Source organism: Podarcis erhardii, assembly GCF_964252035.2.
Source record: "Podarcis erhardii genome assembly, chromosome: 1".
In the NCBI taxonomy this organism is placed as follows: Eukaryota; Metazoa; Chordata; class Lepidosauria; order Squamata; family Lacertidae; genus Podarcis; species Podarcis erhardii.
In genome coordinates this window covers 30,211,270-30,230,462 of record NC_138497.1, presented here as the reverse complement: position 1 = coordinate 30,230,462, position 19,193 = coordinate 30,211,270, and the positions used below count along the sequence as shown (strand labels likewise).

The 19,193-nt window shown below is 43.7% G+C and overlaps 1 protein-coding gene across 1 annotated transcript; it reads left to right on the top strand.

The window, feature by feature from the left end:
• Nucleotides 1-924: 924 nt before the first annotated feature.
• On the top strand, nt 925-11,698 carry AHSA1 (activator of HSP90 ATPase activity 1). Its single transcript, XM_081865090.1, has 9 exons — nt 925-1,155; nt 5,538-5,728; nt 5,972-6,054; nt 6,332-6,449; nt 8,007-8,095; nt 8,988-9,122; nt 9,629-9,730; nt 10,801-10,852; nt 11,272-11,698. Exons 1-9 carry the CDS (start codon nt 1,076-1,078, stop codon nt 11,442-11,444), a joined length of 1,023 nt encoding a protein of 340 aa, XP_081721216.1. The 5' UTR covers nt 925-1,075; the 3' UTR covers nt 11,445-11,698.
• Nucleotides 11,699-19,193: the final 7,495 nt, after the last annotated feature.

Genomic DNA, 19,193 nt, shown 5'->3' with positions numbered 1-19,193 from the left:
CCCCTCAGAGGTTTTGGACTGCAACTCCCATCAGCCCCAGCCAAGGATGACGGGAGTTGTAGTCCAAAGAACCCCAGCGTTAGGGATGAATGCAGGCAGGTGGCGTCTCCCTGTCTCTTGGCATCTCCAAGGTGAAACACGCCAAGGAGCGTCGACATGGCAGTGGGGGGCCAGTCCGAACCCGTGTCTCTCGAGGCCTTTGCGTGCCTCACAGGCTGAGCTGCAGAGATTAAAACTAAGAGTTACACACCACCGCAGTCCTTCACTTCCGCGGTGAACTTCCTCCCTTTAAGTTAAAGGAAGCTGGATTTTCTCCAAAAATAGAGCGACACTTGCCAGCATAGCTGTCAACTTTTCCCTTTTCTTGCGAGGAATCCTATTCGGAATAAAGGGATTTCCCTTAAAAAAAGGGAAACGTTGACAGCTATGCTTCCCAGCAGAGATTAGGAAATTCTAGACCCCCCAGCCCCAACCCGACGCTCACTTAGACGGCGGAGATGCGGCTTCAAGTCTTTAAACCCTTAATTCCCACGCGAAACGAGGCCGGAGTTGGCAAAGGCCTGTCGAGAGGCCGCTCCCTTGGGTTTCTGGCGGACACTCGGCCGCTGGCCAAATCACGGCTTCGCTTCAAATCCCGGATTTCCCACGGAGCTGTCACTTTTGCGCCAGGAGGAGGAGGAGGAGGGCGGCGGCGGCACCCAGAAGCGATGCAGGCAACATATAGACTCTGTATTCACGTCTATGCACTCTGCCCCAATCACGTGCCTCCCGCTTCCCTCGGGGTTCATGTCAGTTTCCTCCCTTGCCCAGGCTGCGCGTGTCTGGGTGTTACGCTTATCGATCTCCCCCTCTATGGTACTGGGGGAGTAAGGAGCGGCAGCGGCGGCGCGGGGAGCAACGGAAGGAAGCTCTCCGGCGGCTGCCGGAAGCTGGGAGGCGGCGCGGCTGCCGGCGGCGCTTCTAGTAGCTTCCAGACGCGCGGCGAGAGAGCGAGGGCGACGGGCGCTCGCCAGCCAGCCAGCCAGCCAGCCAGCCGGGCAGAGGCAGAAGCGGCGAGTCCTTCGGCGAGGCGCTGATGGCCAAGTGGGGAGAGGGAGATCCGCGCTGGATTGTGGAGCAGCGCGCGGATGCCACCAACGTCAACAACTGGCACTGGTGAGCGAGGGGGGCAGGGAAGGCAGCGGGGGCTGGGGGGGGTGGCTCGTGTTGGGGGGGGGATGCAGCTCTTCCCCTGAGGGCTTTGGGGGAAGAAGGGCGGCCGTGCTGCCCCCGCCACACCCACAGCCACCCACACCCCCGCGGTTGCGGGGACGCGTGTCTGCTTCTCTCTCCCTGTCTCTTGCCTCTGACCCCTTCGCACGAGATTCTCCACCGCTTATGCGTGTTCGCGCCGGAATCACTTTCCTTCGGGTTCGGTGGACCTTACTCTCAAATAAGTGTGGTAAAAGATTACAAGCGCGGGGGGAGATAGAGAAACCTCCTTGGCCTGGTTTAACCTCCTTTTTTAAAAAATAACAGCTGGATCTGTAGAAGGGCAGCTAGTGAGAGTTTGGGTGCTTTTTGGCACGGAAAAAGAAATATGATCGCTAGCTACTTCTTTCAGATCAAGCTGCGCTGAAGTGCATGGGAGCTAGAGGCTGGTTAAAACAAACAAAAACGTTGGCAGTCTTTTCTAGGGGCCAGGTGCAGCATCTGGCAAAGCCAGCGAGTGCCTGCTGAAGAAAAGTTTGCAACAGGGAGGCAGCCCCTCCACCTGTATCATAATCTGGTGCTGCACAAGCACTCTCCAGAATAGGAAGCACCTTGTCAATTTTAATGGTGTGTTTGTGCTTACTGTGTTTCTGACATGCAAAGCCATCCTTTTTGTTTAGCTAGGTTGCTGTGTTTGATTGCTTTTCACACTGATTTGCGGTGTGGTAGTTGTGGAGAAAGTGGGTAGACAGGAAGTGGTGGTATTCAGGGAAACTGTTCCAGGAGCATTTTGAAAATGGGGGAGGATTTCATTCATTGCTTCCTTAATGTGGAATCAATGATGACAAGATAGGAATCAGTCTTAATTTGAAAAATGGTGACGCAAGTTGTCTTAAGCAAACTAGCAGTTCTGCCACATACAAATTAATGGATGATTTGACAACAATTTTAATATAAATGGAGCTTCAACACAGAAGCAGTATTCCTGAGTGCAGGACACTGATAGCAAAGAGGGTGGTTGTTGCTATCACATCATGTATGTAAGCTTTTCAGTAGTCACTATTGGAGACAGAGTGCTGGGGAAACCCAGCCAGATGGGCAGGGTATAAATAATAAATTATTATTGTTATATGAACTAGAATAATTTTTGTGTGCTGCTGTAAGAAAGTCATTTTTCTATTCCAATAGAAATGAACCAGAAAAACCTGGAGATGCAGGATGCCTTCTTATTGTCACTTGGTCATGTACATCTGCTATTATGTATAGTGTTCTATTTTTTGTTTCTTATTGAAAATCTTTTCATGCGATTGCCACCACACTTACTGACCTGGGCAAGGAGTGAACTATGCACAATATTTTCAAGCAGCTGCTGTGCACAGTGTGGCTTGTGTAAATATGGCATTTTGCCAGCAGTGCAAAGACCAAGTGCCAATGGCACTTTACACCTTGATTTATTATGGTATGGACTCTTGTGAACAGCAGCTTAGGGATGCTGGAGACCTCTGATGAAACCCAAGTCGAAGTTGCTAGTGTTTGCTTATTTGCCTTATGACTGTAATGGATATCAATCTGGCAAATATGACCAGTGTTCGCTGTTGCTTTCCACCTGCAAATTGTATGTAATCAATTATGCCACCATCCCCCCACATTTGCATTGTGTTTCCTTTGCGTAGAAATGAATGGGGTGGGATAAAGTAACAACAGTGTAACGATAATATGCAAGTTACATAATTTTACCACAGCGCACAATGAGACAAATAATGTCAGTTTTGGCAGAAGATGAACTGCAGCAGAATGGAGAAAATGTTGCATGCAATAAATACAGGGTGGGACAGAAAACGGTATCTTCTTCCATCCCTATTAGCAACCCACGGCTTTCAGGATTAGTATAAAGAAGTCCAGTCCTACCCTTTTGTGACTATATCTACCAAGTCTATCCTGTTCCTGAGATTTTCAGTCCAATCCGTTTTGCTCCTTATTAAATCCAGGCTCTTCTGCATCTTTAGGCAACTAGAAACATGATCACCATGCTCTTAATTTGTGATGAGTGAGCAGCTGCTATTTTTTCAGCTGCAGGAGACTTTAAAGGAGGAAGGATAAATACTGTAGGTTCCCTGCTCTGGGAACTTGCCAGTTAAATTAAACCACAGGGGAGATATGCCCTGTTCTCTTTGAGCATCATGGTTAATTCATATCCGAGGAAGGTGTGTGTACTTCTCTAGAACCATGGAGAGCTCTCCAGTTAGCAGCAGTTTCTTCTGTCCTCCTGCCCCAACCCTGGGGGGTGCGGAGCCAAAAAGAAAAAACAGTGACATAGGCAGTATGAAGTGAGCCAGCAGCTCATTCTGCAGTGGTGAGCAAGCTGTAGTTTCCAAGGGTATGTAATGCTAATGCAGCAGCACTCAAGCAGCTGTGAAACATATAGCCATCTTCAACTTATGAAGCACTTTTTGTTTTTACATGCAGATTCTACAGAAACATTTTATCTAGATTGGTTTTCAAAGCAGAAGCCTGATGTATTGGAATTTAGTTATTGTATTTTAAGGAGCAGGAAAGGGGAAATATGTTTGTATAATCTGTCTCTGTCATTTTACAAGTCACTTCTCTACTGGGTAGATTTAACAGCTATGATCTCAGCTGTATGTGAGTTCACTCCGTCCATCCACCTAGTGGTTCAAGATAATCCTGTGGGTTGGCTAGAACTGTACGTCCTGTTCTTTCATTGAAATATAGGAACCTGCTGGGAATGGACTACTCATTAAGTGTGTGTATGATGCCATTCTCATGTTGCCAGATTGTTTTACCAAAAAATATGATTTTTAAATGAAATAAAAAGGTAGGTTCCACAGCAGCAGACAGTCTGTGATTTGACCTTAGAATTGTATCTGCGTCTAACTAGATGCAGGCATGGCCAAACTTGGCCCTCCAGCTGTTTTGGAACTACAATTTGCATCATCCCTAGCTAACAGGACCAGTGGTCAGGGATGATGGGAATTGTAGTCCCCAAACAGCTGGAGAGCCAAGTTTGGCCATGCCTGAAATTTACTAGACAGTAGTAAGAGCTTCAACAATATTTTTGCTTGCACCAGAGCTAGGAAGTTAAGAGTTAAGAAGGAAGTTTTGGGGCTGTGTAAGCTCAACATGTGATGACTCTTGTATAAGTCAAGCTTGAGCCATCCTATTGTATTAGAAGCATAGGACTGGATAACTAAGTTATACTTTGAAATTAGTGCACTTAGTTATTCATGCACATTAATTAAAGTGGCCTGGATTCAGCTAGCCCTGTGCACCAGCAGAGCTCTTGCTAGTGCAGTGAGGCCTTGCCCCCCCTGCACGCACACACCCAGTCCATTCTGGAGGGTCAGGAGAACCCCCAGAACAATGCATGGGGGAAGGAGAGGGGGGATTGCTTTGTCTGGCAAGCAGGAATGCTTGCACTAATGAAACAACCAGAAGAGTGTGACGTTGAATTCCTCCCAATGGATCTAACTCTTATGTTGTCTAGCTGTTCCTGGTTCATAATCCTGCTGAAGTAAAGTAGCAGATTCAGAAGGGGGCTGAGGAAATTGATCAGCCAAGGTTAAATAGGTGGCATGGGTTCTTAGTCATGGTTGGAGCCCTCCTTTGGAGCCCTATAGATGTATATTGGACATAATTGGTTAATTGCTGAGTGGTGGGAATTAAGTAAAAAGGTTATTTTGTCCAAGCTATGCCCAACTGCCCTACACCTAACATCATATGACATCAGGTGTGGAGCAGGTAGAAACCTGGCTTAGCCAAAAGGGAGTTTGTTAGCAACTGAAAAGCTCAGTGTGAAGTGCTTCAAATAGACAGCACTTCAGAAGCTCCTTTCAAAGCACTATATTGTGCAGTGCTTTGAAAGGGTTTTAGCAAGCCTCAGCAATTGGTGGGTCATGAGAAGCCCCTTTCAAAGTGCTGTCTTGTGAAGTGATATGCAAAGACCCTTGCAAGCAGAAAAGGTAATCTGATGTCAGGTGATCGACAAGTTTGTGGTTCTGCCCACCTGTCAATCTTAGCCCACTAGAGGTGGGAAAGATAACAATCTGACCCACTGGCCAAATCCAGTTCACCACTGCTGGTGTAGAGGTATACAGAGTGGTTAGTCAAAACCCTTGGTTATCCTCTTCCATGTGTCACTAAAAGAAGTCAATTTTGGAAGTGTAACTTTTCAAGATGTATAGCCAAATACCATGTGTTTCCAGGGAATGGGACAAAGGGGGTGTATGCAGTGCATTGAAAACTAACTTTGCAACACTGGAGCATTGAAAAGCACCAGCTGTTCATTACTGCCTTTTTACATTTTGAGAATTTTCTTCTTTTCTTAGGACTGAAAGAGATGCATCTAACTGGTCTTCAGAGAAACTGAAAAGTTTGCTTCTGGCTATAAGAGCAGAGAATGCAGAGGGAACTTGTGAAGTGACAGAAGTGAGTAAATTGGATGGAGAAGCCTCAATCAATAACCGCAAAGGAAAGCTAATTTTCTTCTATGAGTGGAATATCAAGCTGGCTTGGACAGGTGAGTTTTCCTGCTTTGTTTTTAGCTACATAATGTGATCTTGCTGTAGAGTTCTGGAGGTTGAATTGTCAAAAAGCAGAATTTCTACAGTCTTTTCAAATAGTTAGGAAGCAGATAATAACCCCCTTCTCCAAGGGAAGAGAGAAAGGGAATTTAGAGAGTTTTCTAGAATGCCAGAACATGTCAGAAGTTGCTGTTAGAAAGCGAAATTGAGCAATTCATTCAGTATATTGCTTTTCATAGGCACTTCAAATACAGGAGTGAAGTATAAAGGATATGTGGAGATTCCCAATCTGTCAGATGAAAATGATGTTGATGAAATTGAGGTAAGAACACAGTTAGATTATTTTCCTGATTTCTGCTTCGTTGAAGAGGGATCAGATATTCGAGTAGTCCCAAGTTTTATCTCTCTTCAGCTTTTTATTATTATTAAGCCCCATAAGTTCATATCTGATTTCTACCATTCAAATCTACAAACAGCTACTGTCTTTAAGTAAAAATAATTTCATGGATGCAGTACAGGGTGGAGGAGTATGTGCAGTGAAAAGAGATTTGTCCTGTTGGAACCGTATGAATTCCCGCCGCCCCTCCTTTTCTTCTCAGATCAGCGTTAGTCTTGCCAAAGATGAGCCAGACACCAACCTGCTAGCTTTGATGAAGCATGAAGGTGTAAATCAGATCAGCAGTGCTTTGGAAACTTACATTAGCACTCTCAAAACAGGTAAGTACAGAGGGGTAAAAGAAATAGTCGAGTCAGAGCTGTTCTTGTGGAGGACAAAGGAGTTTCGAAATCTGTTAGAAATAGTTTGCTCAGAATAAACTTGTCTATCTTTATCATACATCTTAACCCCTCTTCACCTGTTCTCCCCTTGTCCTGCAATTAACCCTCATCTGAAGGGGATAGAGGGAATAAGTCTGGCCTTGTCCTCTCCTGCATCCCCGGCACCGTTTCCTTCCGCAGCACCCACCACTCCCCCTAACACCATGTTGGTGGCTGAATGTCTGCAGCAAGGAGCCTATTCTATTTGAGTCGGCTCCCTGCATGATTCGCACCCTGATCTTTCAGGCTTTATAATCTTGTGGAGAGCTTATTTGAGTAGAGCAGGCTCCCCACCGAAGACATGCAGCCCCCAACATGGTGAGGGTGGTGGGTAGGCTGCAGAAGAAGAAGAAGAAGAAGAAGAGTTTGGATTTGATATCCCGCCTTTCACTCCCTTTAAGGAGTCTCAAAGTGGCTAACATTCTCCTTTCCCTTCCTCCCCCACAACAAACACTCTGTGAGGTGAGTGGGGCTGAGAGACTTCAGAGAAGTGTGGCTGGCCCAAGGTCAATCAGCAGCTGCAGGTGGAGGAGCGGAGACGCGAACCCGGTTCCCCAAATTACGAGACTACCGCTCTTAACCACTACACCACACTGGCTCTCGAAATGATGGCAGAAGCAGCCAGAGACCAATGGGCTGGTCTCCTCTTTCCTTGGCATGAGCGGTGGAGAGTGAGTGTGTAGGGCTTTAGTTACATATTGCCTGGATTACTGTAGCGAACCGTGTGGGGCTTCCTGTGAAGATTCTTTGGAAGCTTCAGCTAGTACAAAATGCCACTGCTAAAATTCTAACATGTAGCAGGTTTGGGGAGAATTTCAGTCCCATACTATAGCAGCTACACTGGTTGTCAGGGTGTTTTTGAGTGCAGTTCAAAGTACTGGTTATCACTAAATGGCTTAGGACTTCTGATACCTCAAGGACCTTCTCCATCCTCTGCTTGTCTACCAAAGTAAATCTGGTGAGGCAAGACACCGTTCAAGGATGTGAAGAATTACTGTTTTCCATCTCAGTGCTGATAGAAATTATTATGGATTATTTGTCTCAAGTAGCACCAAGTGCCACCACATCACAGTGGGGGGAAAAGCCTTGTGCATTAGTGCATGCCTGCACTAGAGAACTTGGAGTCATGGTCTGAAAATTATATATACCTGCCCTGAGTTTACCAGTCGAACTTTAGGCTGCATGTCTCTAATATAGTATCATGTAATTATTGTTTGACCCTCTTTCTTGCTCTCAAAAGCATTTGTATAGCTTTCAGTACATCCTCCTGGAGGTCTGAACTTCAAAGTTCCAGTGTTATAAATTTATCAAAGTGTGTGGTAGCTTTCTGATCCCATTTTCCGTGACATCCTGCCTTCCTTTAATGATGCTTTCTTACAGCTATGTTTGTTATGAAATGTGGTTTGTGTTTCTTTCTAGATGCTTTGCATGGAATAATGAGATTTTAATACCTTTCAGAGTTTACCCAAGGCATGATCTTACCCACAGTGAATGGTGAACAATCAGAGCTCCCACCTCAGCCTCTACGCAAAGCAGAGGAACGGAAGGTAAGAGCCCAAGATTCCAGGTGTATTTTATAGGGTAACATTTCCTTTTTTGATGGAATGAATAATAAGGCACAGGGCTACTTTACACTCCTAGTGGCAGCAGACTTAGTGGTGTGGCATATGAGGTAGCTCTGGGCACTAAGCAGTTTTGATAGGAATTTGAATATTCTGTGGCATACAATTGGACCAAAATTCTTGAGGGGAGCATGACAAAAACAGATTGCAGTATCTTGAAGATTGGGGACTACTGGAGTCCAGTGAGGAAGAAGAGTGGCTGCAGGTTGGTGCCTTGCTCTTGCAGCAGCTGCAGGGAATGAGCCATCTTATTAGCAGGGTTCTGGATTAATTATTTTGCTCCAAATCTCCCCCCGCCCCTAGCAAAGTGAGGCAAGAGGCCTAGGGAGAGAGTATTTTCCTTAGTGGCACCCCATTTATGGAATGCTTTCCCAGCAGAGGCTTGCCTGGCATCTACGTTGTGGACCTTTAGCTACCAGGTGAAGATTTTTTTATTTTCCCATGTCTTTTAACTCACAGCTGGAGCGGGATTCAACCACTAGCTCTGCTAGTGGGAGTCTGCCCAAGGATTTCTGCTAGTGCAGCAAGGCTTGAGGGTCTTGGGAGCGCCATAGTGTTACACTGCATTCCTCAGTGCTGTTTACATGTATACAATTCCCCCCACCCACCCGCTTGCTTGCTTTTTATGCTGGTTTTATATTGATTGCATCTGGCTTTTAGGTTGTGCTTGTACTGATTTGTATTGCATATAGTTTCTATTGTTTTCACAATTTTTAGATTCTATTTTGAGTGCTGTTCTTTTTTTAAAAAAGTTTGTAAATCAACTAACAATTATCAGTTAATATATGTTTTTAGTTGTAACTTATTCTATTTTTAGACCACTGAACCAGTTGCTGGCAATGCACTTAAATCCAAATCAATAGGAGTCAAGATTCCTACTTGCAAGATAAACTTGAAGGACGTTTTCTTAACATCTCCAGATGAACTGTATAGAGTGTTTATTACACAAGAGGTAAGTTGCAGGTCTGTCTACAGGTCCTTTTCTGTCGAGAATTGGTTATAAATATCTCTACTGGTTGTTTAGACTAACGTCCTCCCCATGTTTCTCCTATTAGCTCACACACAGAGGGTGTTGTGGTTGGTACTCTGCAGCAGAAGCGACCTCTAGGCCTCTAGGAAATACTTCAAGGATTATGGGTCACCTTGTTTCTTCTCAGTCTGGAAGGGTTATATGTTCTTTCAGCAGGAGACCTACTTCCAAAGAAGCTCCCACAGAGATGAGCATTTGCTTTTGCTTATTTGGAAATGAAGTGGCAGCCAAGAGGTGCTACTTTCATCCTTGAAAGTGCCCCCGTCCCCAGTGGGAGGTGGTACTGGAATCAGGACTCAGATTCCAGAGTGCTGGAATCAAGCATCTATTTCTGTTGTTTCAGTAGATTGGGTGGAAGTCATGGTCATTTTAATGCAACGGGTCACCTTGCTACTTGACTCACTGATCATAATTTTTTTTTTCTGCAGATGGTCCAGGCTTTTACTCACTCACCTGCCTTTTTGGAGGCTGACAAAGGAGGAAAATTCCAGCTGCTAGATGGCAGTGTCACTGGAGAGTTCACTGAACTAGTAAGTACTGTTGACAATACATTTTCTGTTGCTCAGTAGCTGGGACGTGCCTTCTTTTTAGCCCATGATCTGTTTCTTTTGTAATGCTCTGAACACTTACGTTGTGAACTGCCCTGTGATCTTTGGATGAAGGGTGTTGTACAGATAATAATAATAATAGTAATAATAATAATAATGCCTGTACTACCTCACCAAGTCTAAAATTGGATAGACTCTTTTGTGTTGCTGATGGTTTAGCTGGAAACACATCTTTTTCAAAAAAACAAATGGATAATATTGGCCGAGTTCAGACATAACAAACTCAGTTTGATTAGGCAGGCACAAGCATTGCACCTTTATGCTCCTTCCTCCTTCCCCTTTGCACTGTCAGAATGAAAATGATGCTTTCCTGGTTTAGATGTAACAGGTAATCAGTTTTAAGAAATCCTGGAGGTTATTCACTACAGAGCAGGAGGGGAGAGGAGGAGACAGTGTACGCACAGCAACCTTCATCTAAACTATGGTTATTTCTGAACCACGTCTGGTTCAGAGAATAAATGTTATGAAGGCAAGCTTGGTGAACTGTAGCTAAACTTAGATCATTTTTATCTCAATAAATTTCTCTATAATAGGAGTTGGTATTTTGAGGAAAGGGCTGGTTTTGTGATGTTTTTATTGCTGTTGTTGGTTCTTAATGGATCTTTTAAACACTATTTTATTTTATTTATATTTCATTACATTTAAATGATTGTCTTTATTATGTTTTTAGCTATTTCTGATTTATCTGCATAAGCTGCCTTGAGTCCTGGACTGGGAAAGAAGGAGGAGGAATTAGAGAGACAGACAGACAGAACCTCCTTTCTTTGCCCAGTGCAGTACTGATAACAGTTGCTCTGTTGTGCTTGTTAATTATAGAAAAAAGAGATGTAGTTGCACATTACTCATTAAGCATTACATGTATTTAGACCCTGAGTTACTCTCAAATAATATTGACACCCCCCCCCAGCTTTTTTCAGTATAATCTCTGTCACTCTCTTGTTATTCAAATAAAAATATACCTGCTAGATAACTAGGCTTCCTTTCCTTTCCAGGTTCCTGAGAAGCAGATTGCAATGAAGTGGAGATTTAAAACATGGCCAGAGGGTAAGTTATTCTACTTCATATAACAAAGTAGAAAATTACATATGCTTCAGCTATACTCTGACTATGTTGTACTAGCAGTGGGTACCCATTATTAAATTGTAAGATGCTTGAAAGCACAAGCATTTCTCAGTTAGTTACTGGCCTTGGCCTTGGTTGTGCTATGTTTTTGCTTGGCTTGTACGGCAACTGGTGCATTGGCTGTACTTATTACTAGGAATCTGCCCTATCATACAGGATATGACATATTTAAAGGGTAGATTGGTTAAGAGTTGAGTGTTTCTCAGCTGTTGCGATCTTGGGAAGAAGAGCAGATTTCTTCTCTTAACCATATCAGGAAAGAAGCAGATAGTTTGTCTGGCTGTGTTTCTCCAGGTTGTGTCACACTGCTGAATGTTGGGGTTTTTCTTTGGCTCTTTTAGGACACTTTGCAACCATCACTTTGACGTTCATTGACAAAGCTGGTGAAACAGAAATCCGCCTGGAAGGAAGGGGCATCCCAGCCAACGAAGAAGAGAGAACAAGGGAGGGCTGGCAACGATACTATTTTGAGGGCATAAAACAGACGTTTGGTTATGGAGCCCGATTGTTTTAACACTGGCTACTGCGGAGAGTCTCTACCCAAAGATTCTGCCGTGTGAACTGATTTGCTTCTTGTCTGTCCCTTTCTTATCCTTTGTTTCACTGTTGTGATAAGCAGGATGGCCGGATGGCCATGAAGGCCACTGAGCAGCACAGATTCCAACTTGTCACTGCTCATGCATGTCTCCTGCTGCAGGGGATTCAAAAGGTGGATTCTCATAAATGTATATACAACCGTATTGCTAAATAAACATAACTTAAAGAAGACGTACTGGCTCTTATCTGAGTGGAGAGATAGGAGGGAAGATATTTCAGCTAAGTCATAATCTTACTTCTATAATAGAGAATAGAAGGCAAAAGACAGAGGCCTCATATTCCAGCTTGCAGGTTTAGGACACCCCCCCCCCCCCCGCTTTCCAGAAATTACTTAGAAAAGTTTGCAACACATCTTGGGCTAATGACATATTTCCTGTTTTCTTCTGCTCAGCTGTATTATCTCTGTGGTGGCCTTTTATCTGTGAACAGGCATTAGTAGCAGAAATCTTTAATGCCCATCAAACTCAGAATACTGGCTCTTCCCAAGTTATACCTTATTAAACCCCTTTAAAAGGAAGCAGAATGAAAGCAATGAGAGTTGTGGGCAGCAGCATCTTAAGCATACACAAGCCACAGTTGTATATGACTTCAGCATTATATGCATGTATAGAAGTTAATATATCTGTGGGTTTTTTACAGTGCTAGAGCCTTTCCCATGGTGGTGGTGGTGGGAATTGTTGCTAGAGCCTTTCCCATGGTGGTGGTGGTGGGAATTGTTGCATAAAATGCATTTGGACTGTTAATTACAACAGGAAAACTGAAAAGCATAGGATAGAAAGCCGTTTCATGTGCTGTAACTGCAGTCCTCAGATCTCTTCAGAATTGTGCCATGATAGGATTGTTGGAGGATGTAGCTTCTGCCACACTTCAAAAAGAACAGACTGCGTTACACATTTTGCAGAGAGATGGTGATAGCGACTAAGAGTGATTCAACATGTGCCCCCCTGCTTGGCAGGGGGTTGGACTCGATGGCCCTTGTGGTCTCTTCCAACTCTATGATTCTATGATTCTATGATTCTAATACAGTCTTGGAGGATGTAAGTGATGTTCCATTAGCCTATCCAAAACTGCATTCTTGGGAATAATTTCAAAATTTTACAGTTGAAAGCCCCACATTCTACAATTAAATTAAATTGGTGCAAATATCTACAACAAACTTATTTTGCATACTTTGTGCAATTTCTGTTGCAGGCTTCTTTTTAAAGAGTTTGCAGTTTTGTGTTCAGATTTTGTTGACATATTGAGGAAACAAGGAGCTAAGTCTAAAAGTGGGAGGGAGGGTTTGATGTGCTAATTAAAGATGCGCCACACCCCTCTAATACAATGTTGACTATTGGAAGAGACATCTGGTGTGACATTTCTGATCTGGTCTATTTCTGATTGTTGCCTCAGTTTGTGGCAGCTGTGATGTGATTCAAGCGAGGATTTCATTTACACTTTGGGTTAGTCTATGCTTGGTAAACTACCATTACATCAGCAATGTCCTTACTGTGTGGGACATACCTAAGGCTAAATCCAAGAAGAAAATGTGTGCGTTAACTTCTTAAAACCTGTAATAGCCAAAATTGTCAGCAAGGAACATGCTGGCCTACTAAGATGCCTGTATGGAGAATGATAGGTCTTCCAGAAGTAAGCTATTGCTTATGAAATGTAATGTGACAAATCTTGTTATTCTATACATCCAAGCGCTGCTGTTCTATTGGATTCTTTCTAGCTTAAAGTTTGCCTTTGGTATTTATTGTGGCAAGTTGCTCACAAGATGGCAGTATTGCCCAACATAATGGGATGTAGGTTTGTGACAAGGTAGCACTTAATTCTCTAGATTTCAAAAGCAGCTGCAGTAGGTTTAGATATGCTTATGCTTTGTGTTTACATTCTGCCAGAACAAATTGCTGGACTAAAGAATGGGGTGCAAATATTTAGAAGCTTAAGATCAATGGCTGGAAAACTGATTTGCAGTGGTTATCTGGAGAAGTCATTCCTGATTCTCCTGCCAAAGTAAGACAGTCCCAGTCCTTTCACGTGGACTGTCATTCTGCCCTGCCAAATCCCCAGACATGATTCAGTTCTGTGGGGACTTGGAAGCATTTTTCCGCCGTTTACGCCTGAAGGAGTATTTTCAACACACACAACAACAAGACAAAGCAGAACAAGCAACAACTTCACAACCCACTGCAGAACAACAACCACCCTCCCAACAGAACACTGACCACCAACTACCACCGAAAAAGTGTTACACAAAAAGGGACTCCACATGGACCCCTCCTGATGGACGCAATACCACACTGGACTTGTACATTGACTGCTTCCGCCACAGAACCCAAACAGATGTGACCAGAAAACACCATCGCTTACAACAAAATCTAAACCATGCCGAAAGGAGAGCCATAGATAATCTCAGAAACAACCCAGACATTATAATTAAAGAAGCGGACAAAGGTGGAGCGGTCGTCATCATGAACAAAACTGACTACATTCAGGAGGCTCACAGACAACTTTCCAATACCGCCTTTTACATAAAATTGGACTCAGACCCCACACAAGAATACAAAAAAGAACTGAACAAGATTGTTAAGGAGCTACCCCCACACGTCCAAGAACAGATCCTCACAAACACACCAACAGAACCTCGACCAGGAACTTTCTATCTTCTACCTAAAATACACAAACCAGGAAATCCAGGACGCCCCATCATTTCAGGTATTGGCACTATTACAGTGGGTGTCTCCGGTTATATGGACTCTGTTCTGAAACCATATGCCATCAGTGCTCCCAGCTATGTACGTGACACCACAGATTTTCTGAGGAAAATACAATCTTTAAATAATCTTCCCAACAATACTATACTAGCTACTATGGATGTGGAATCTCTGTATACCAACATCCCACACAACGATGGTTTACAAGCTATAAGGAATACCATTTCAGATAAAACCACAGCGGACTTTGCTACCAAACTCTGCCAATTTGTCCTTACCCACAACAACTTCAAATTCGGTGATGACCTGTTCCTTCAGATCAGCGGCACAGCAATGGGCACCCGCATGGCCCCACAGTATGCCAACATCTTCATGGCGGATTTAGAACAACGTTTCCTAAACTCCTACCCACTCAAACCTCTCTTGTACCTGCGATACATTGATGATATTTTTATCATCTGGACACATGGTCAACAGACCCTGGACACCTTCCACCAGAAATTCAATGATTTTCACCCCACCATCAACCTAACAATGAATCAATCTATGCAAGAAATACATTTTTTGGACACTACTATAAAAATACAGGATGGGCGCATAGACACCACCTTATACCGTAAACCAGCTGACCAACAAACATATCTACATGCCTCTAGCTACCATCCCAAACATACCAAACAGTCCATTGTATATAGCCAGGCACTACGTTACAGCCGCATCTGCTCCAATTCTACAGACAGAGACTCTCACCTAAGAGATCTACAGCAAACCTTTTTAGAACTAAAATACCCAGCAGATGAAGTTAGACAACAAATCAACAGAGCCAGACTGATACCCAGAGAGAACTTGCTGCAAGACAGACCCAAAAAAGAAAATAACAGAACACCTCTAGTCATCACATACAGCTCCCAAGTTAAAACAGTACAACGCATCATCAGAGATCTACAACCTCTCCTGGACAATGACAGTTCTCTTTCTCAAGCTCTGGGAGGAAGACCTTTCATTGCCTCCAGACAGCCCCCCAATCTTAAACAACTCCTAACCCACAATAATACTATAACCAGACTTAACACGGACACTGGCACCAGAGCCTGCAATAAACCCAGATGCCAACTTTGCTGCCACATACACCCGGACAACACCATTACTGGCCCCAACAACATCACACATACCATCTCGGGACTATTTAATTGCTCATCGTCTAACATTGTGTATGCCATAAAATGCCAACAGTGTCCTTCAGCTCTCTATATTGGACAAACAGGCCAGACCTTACGCCAAAGAATAAACGGACATAAATCCGACATCAGGAACCACAAGACAGAAAAACCAGTAGGAGAACACTTCAATCTCCCAGGACATTCTATACAAGATCTCAAAGTAGCTATTCTATTACAAAGGAATTTCAGAAATAGACTGGAAAGAGAAGCTGCTGAATTGCAACTTATCACCAAACTTAAAACTATGGAGAGACCTGGTTTGAACAAAGACATTGGATTCTTATCTCATTATACATGACAAAGCCATTTTTCACCTTCTCACCCCTTGCTTTTTCCTGTTAGACCTATTGCAGTCGTTAAGAGTCGTCAACAGGCTCATCGCAGCTATCTGCCAATCACCCATTCCCACCACCCTTCTGAGTAATACCCCTCCCCACCTTCTCACTATATAGAAAGGTCCGGTGACTTCTGTTTCAGTGTATCTGAAGAAGTGTGCATGCACACGAAAGCTCATACCTAGAACTAACTCAGTTGGTCTTTAAGGTGCTACTGGAAGGAATTTTTTTATTTTGTTTTGACCATGCGGACAGTATGACGGATGGCTCTATGAAATACAATTGTTCACTAAAATTACACAGCTGCTGCTGCTGCAGCAAGTTTCTATTACATATCTTGTATTTAGGGCCTGACGCTATAAAAGAATGAAGAGAGTCTAGAGCAGTTTTCTGTGCTGGCTGGTGTTGATGGAGTGGTAGTCCAAAATAAGGTTTAGATGAGAAGTTTTGAAATACGTTTGACAAGAAAAGTAATTTGGGTTTTCCTGAGCACAAGACAGATGAGTATACATTTTTGTCCCGGGCATGTTCAAGCAGTCAAGCCCAAGGGTAAGCAGCACATACAGTCAAACCTCGGTTGTCAAACATAATCCGTTCTGGAAGCCTGTTCAGCTTCCGAAATGTTTGACAACCGAGCTGCGGCTTCTTATTGGCTGCAGGAGCTTCTTGCACTCAAGCGGAAGCCATGTTGGACATTTGGCTTCCGAGAAACATTCGAAAACCAGAGCATTTACTTCCGGGTTTTCGGGGTTTGGAAGCCAAAACATTCCAGAATGGAGTCATTCAGGAACTGAGGTTTGACTGTGCACCTCAAAGGTGGCAGCCCCCGAAAAATAGAGGTTATATAGAAAAATAAGGCTTTGTCTCATAACATACCATTCCCAACCCAAAATGGGACTGAAAAATGTCTGGATGTTCAGGCTGTAGTTGTCTCCCTTCCAGCATTAGTTTTCTCAAAACCTAGCAGAGAAAGGGCTCAACAAGCTTCCCACATCCACTGTGGTATCAGAGTCAGACTTCTATTGATGCTGCTTTTGAGAAAGGAAAAAAACCCTGGAAATTGGGTTCTTAGAGCAATGCTAATATGTCTAATCCATTTTCACTTATCAGAATTGCAGCCATTATAACAAACAGGCCTTGTCTACAAAAAAAACGTTTTGCATGTTGGGCATGGAACCAGCAACTCATTTACTGTACATATCTGAAACTGTATTTGCTTGCTGAAATAGCACGTTCATGATCTTTAGTAGCTGAACATTTTTTGGGCTTCATTGTGATTTCCGGCCTTTTATTGGCTAATACCCAAGGAATTAGGATAGTGAGCTTGTACAAGAGCTGCACCGACTTCCTTGTGCAACACTGGCACAAGTGACTACGTTATTGGCTTTGTTCTTAACTGTATTGATTTCTAGATCAGCTGTGGTCTTACATGGTTAAATGGCAATTTCCCCCATTTGCCAGGTGGAGAATGGTTGGGTGTATTTTGAGGTACAAAAGACTAAAATGAGTTCTATAGGAAGTGAATTAGCAAGTCAAGGGAGCTTTGGTGTCTTCAGCTAATCGGAGGGAAACTAAATGCCCCACGAAAGTTCTCATTACAGCTTTTCTGCAGAGAATTTCAGCTGGATGATGTAAATCAACTATACGCTATTGCTCTATCTCCACCCAGGGCAGCTGTTTGAGAAGTGCCTGCTTTGTGAACAGAGCTTTGGTTTCTTTCTGGGCTTGTCATCAAACTTTTCAGTAGCACCCTGTTGCTTAAATACACACCCACTCCCAAGCAGCTGGATCTCGCTTTATAGCTTCACAGAAGACTTTGAAATCTGATGCTGGCTACATTTAGCTGCTGGCTCACACCCATTTCATGGTCCCAGTGGAGAGTGCTTTGCATTCTTATCTGAAGGGGGATCCAGCTGCCCATTGAAAGACTAGCCTCCCTTGGCTTTGCTTCAAGTCCTTGTCTATCCTCAGGCTTTAGTCCAGCTGTAAACCTGTCTGAAGACAAACCAGATACAGGGGGACTTTAATGTTGCTCTATAGCAGGAGGCCAGCTGGAATGTTTCTGGAGTCCTGAGGCAGAACAAATAGATGCTCTCCTAAACTCTTTAGGCTATAGCTGGCTCCGGCTTTTGAGGGGGCGCGCGGGAAGTTAGCAATGCATGGAGCAATGAAATGTTACTGCTACTGACTTATCAGGACAGCAGAGTTATAGGGCAGGGACTGTAGAATATCAAGTGTTATCAAGTGTTATGTAAAGATATACAGTGGTACCTCGGGTTAAGTACTTAATTCGTTCTGGAGGTCCGTTCTTAACCTGAAACTGTTCTTAACCTGAAGCACCACTTTGGCTAATGGGGCCTCCTGCTGCTGCCGCGCCATCGGAGCACAATTTCTGTTCTCATTCTGAAGCAAAGTTCTTAACCCGAGGTACTATTTCTGGGTTTGCGGCGTCCGTAACCTGAAGCGTATGTAACCCGAGGTACCACTGTAATTGAAAGTCTCGCCTTTTTCTTGACGTTTCTAGGCCTCACAGTTGTAAAATAGGTTAAGTGTAGCAGGAGAATCTGCTTTAGGCTTAGAAATTAGGAGATATCATTTCATTGACATCATCTCAAAACACTAAACTGTTGCATGCAAATATATGCTGCTTTTCCTCAGAAAAGCAACCATTGCTCAGACCACTGAACATGAACATGTAGGCCAGTGTGAACTACTTGTGACTACAGCAGCCTTTCCCAGCTCAGCTGTATAAGGTAACTGGGAGTTAAGCAGCAGTTGGCTGGATCACAAGAAGGGGCTGCTAGCCTGTGATACGAGACGGGTGAATTTGAGAGAGATGGTAAGAGAATTCTGCATGAAATTAATGGTAGGAAAACTGGGCAACAGACCATTGCTGCCTTCTTAGTTATACTGAGTGTGCCAACGCTGCCGCTAATAAAATTATCACGGTCATCACAGAGAGTCAGGCTTCATTCAAGAAGTTAGGAATACATCATATTCTCCTATACTTAACCAATATATTAATTGGTAATTAACACAGCTCAACTGGCTTTGGAGCGTAGCTGTGAGCTGCTACCTACTTCATGACCCTGGAGGTGATTTGCTGCTTCTGGGAAAAGAGTGATCTGGCGAAACAAGAGTTTAAGAGTTCCAGCTCTTGATTGATTCTACAAACCCTGGAGGATTAAGGTGCAGAAAGGGTCTTCGCTTTCCACCAGCCCTGAATAACAGAGACGTGGGCTATTTGTAGTTTGTTAACAATAGAGTTTATTCATTTAAAGAGACAACGGTCATCTTGCTTACCTTTTGGCACTTCACACACACACATATATCCTCCAAGAGCGAGGTCTCATTCAGCACTGCTAGAATGTCCATTCCTTTCTGCTATCATAATCATTACAAGCAATAAATA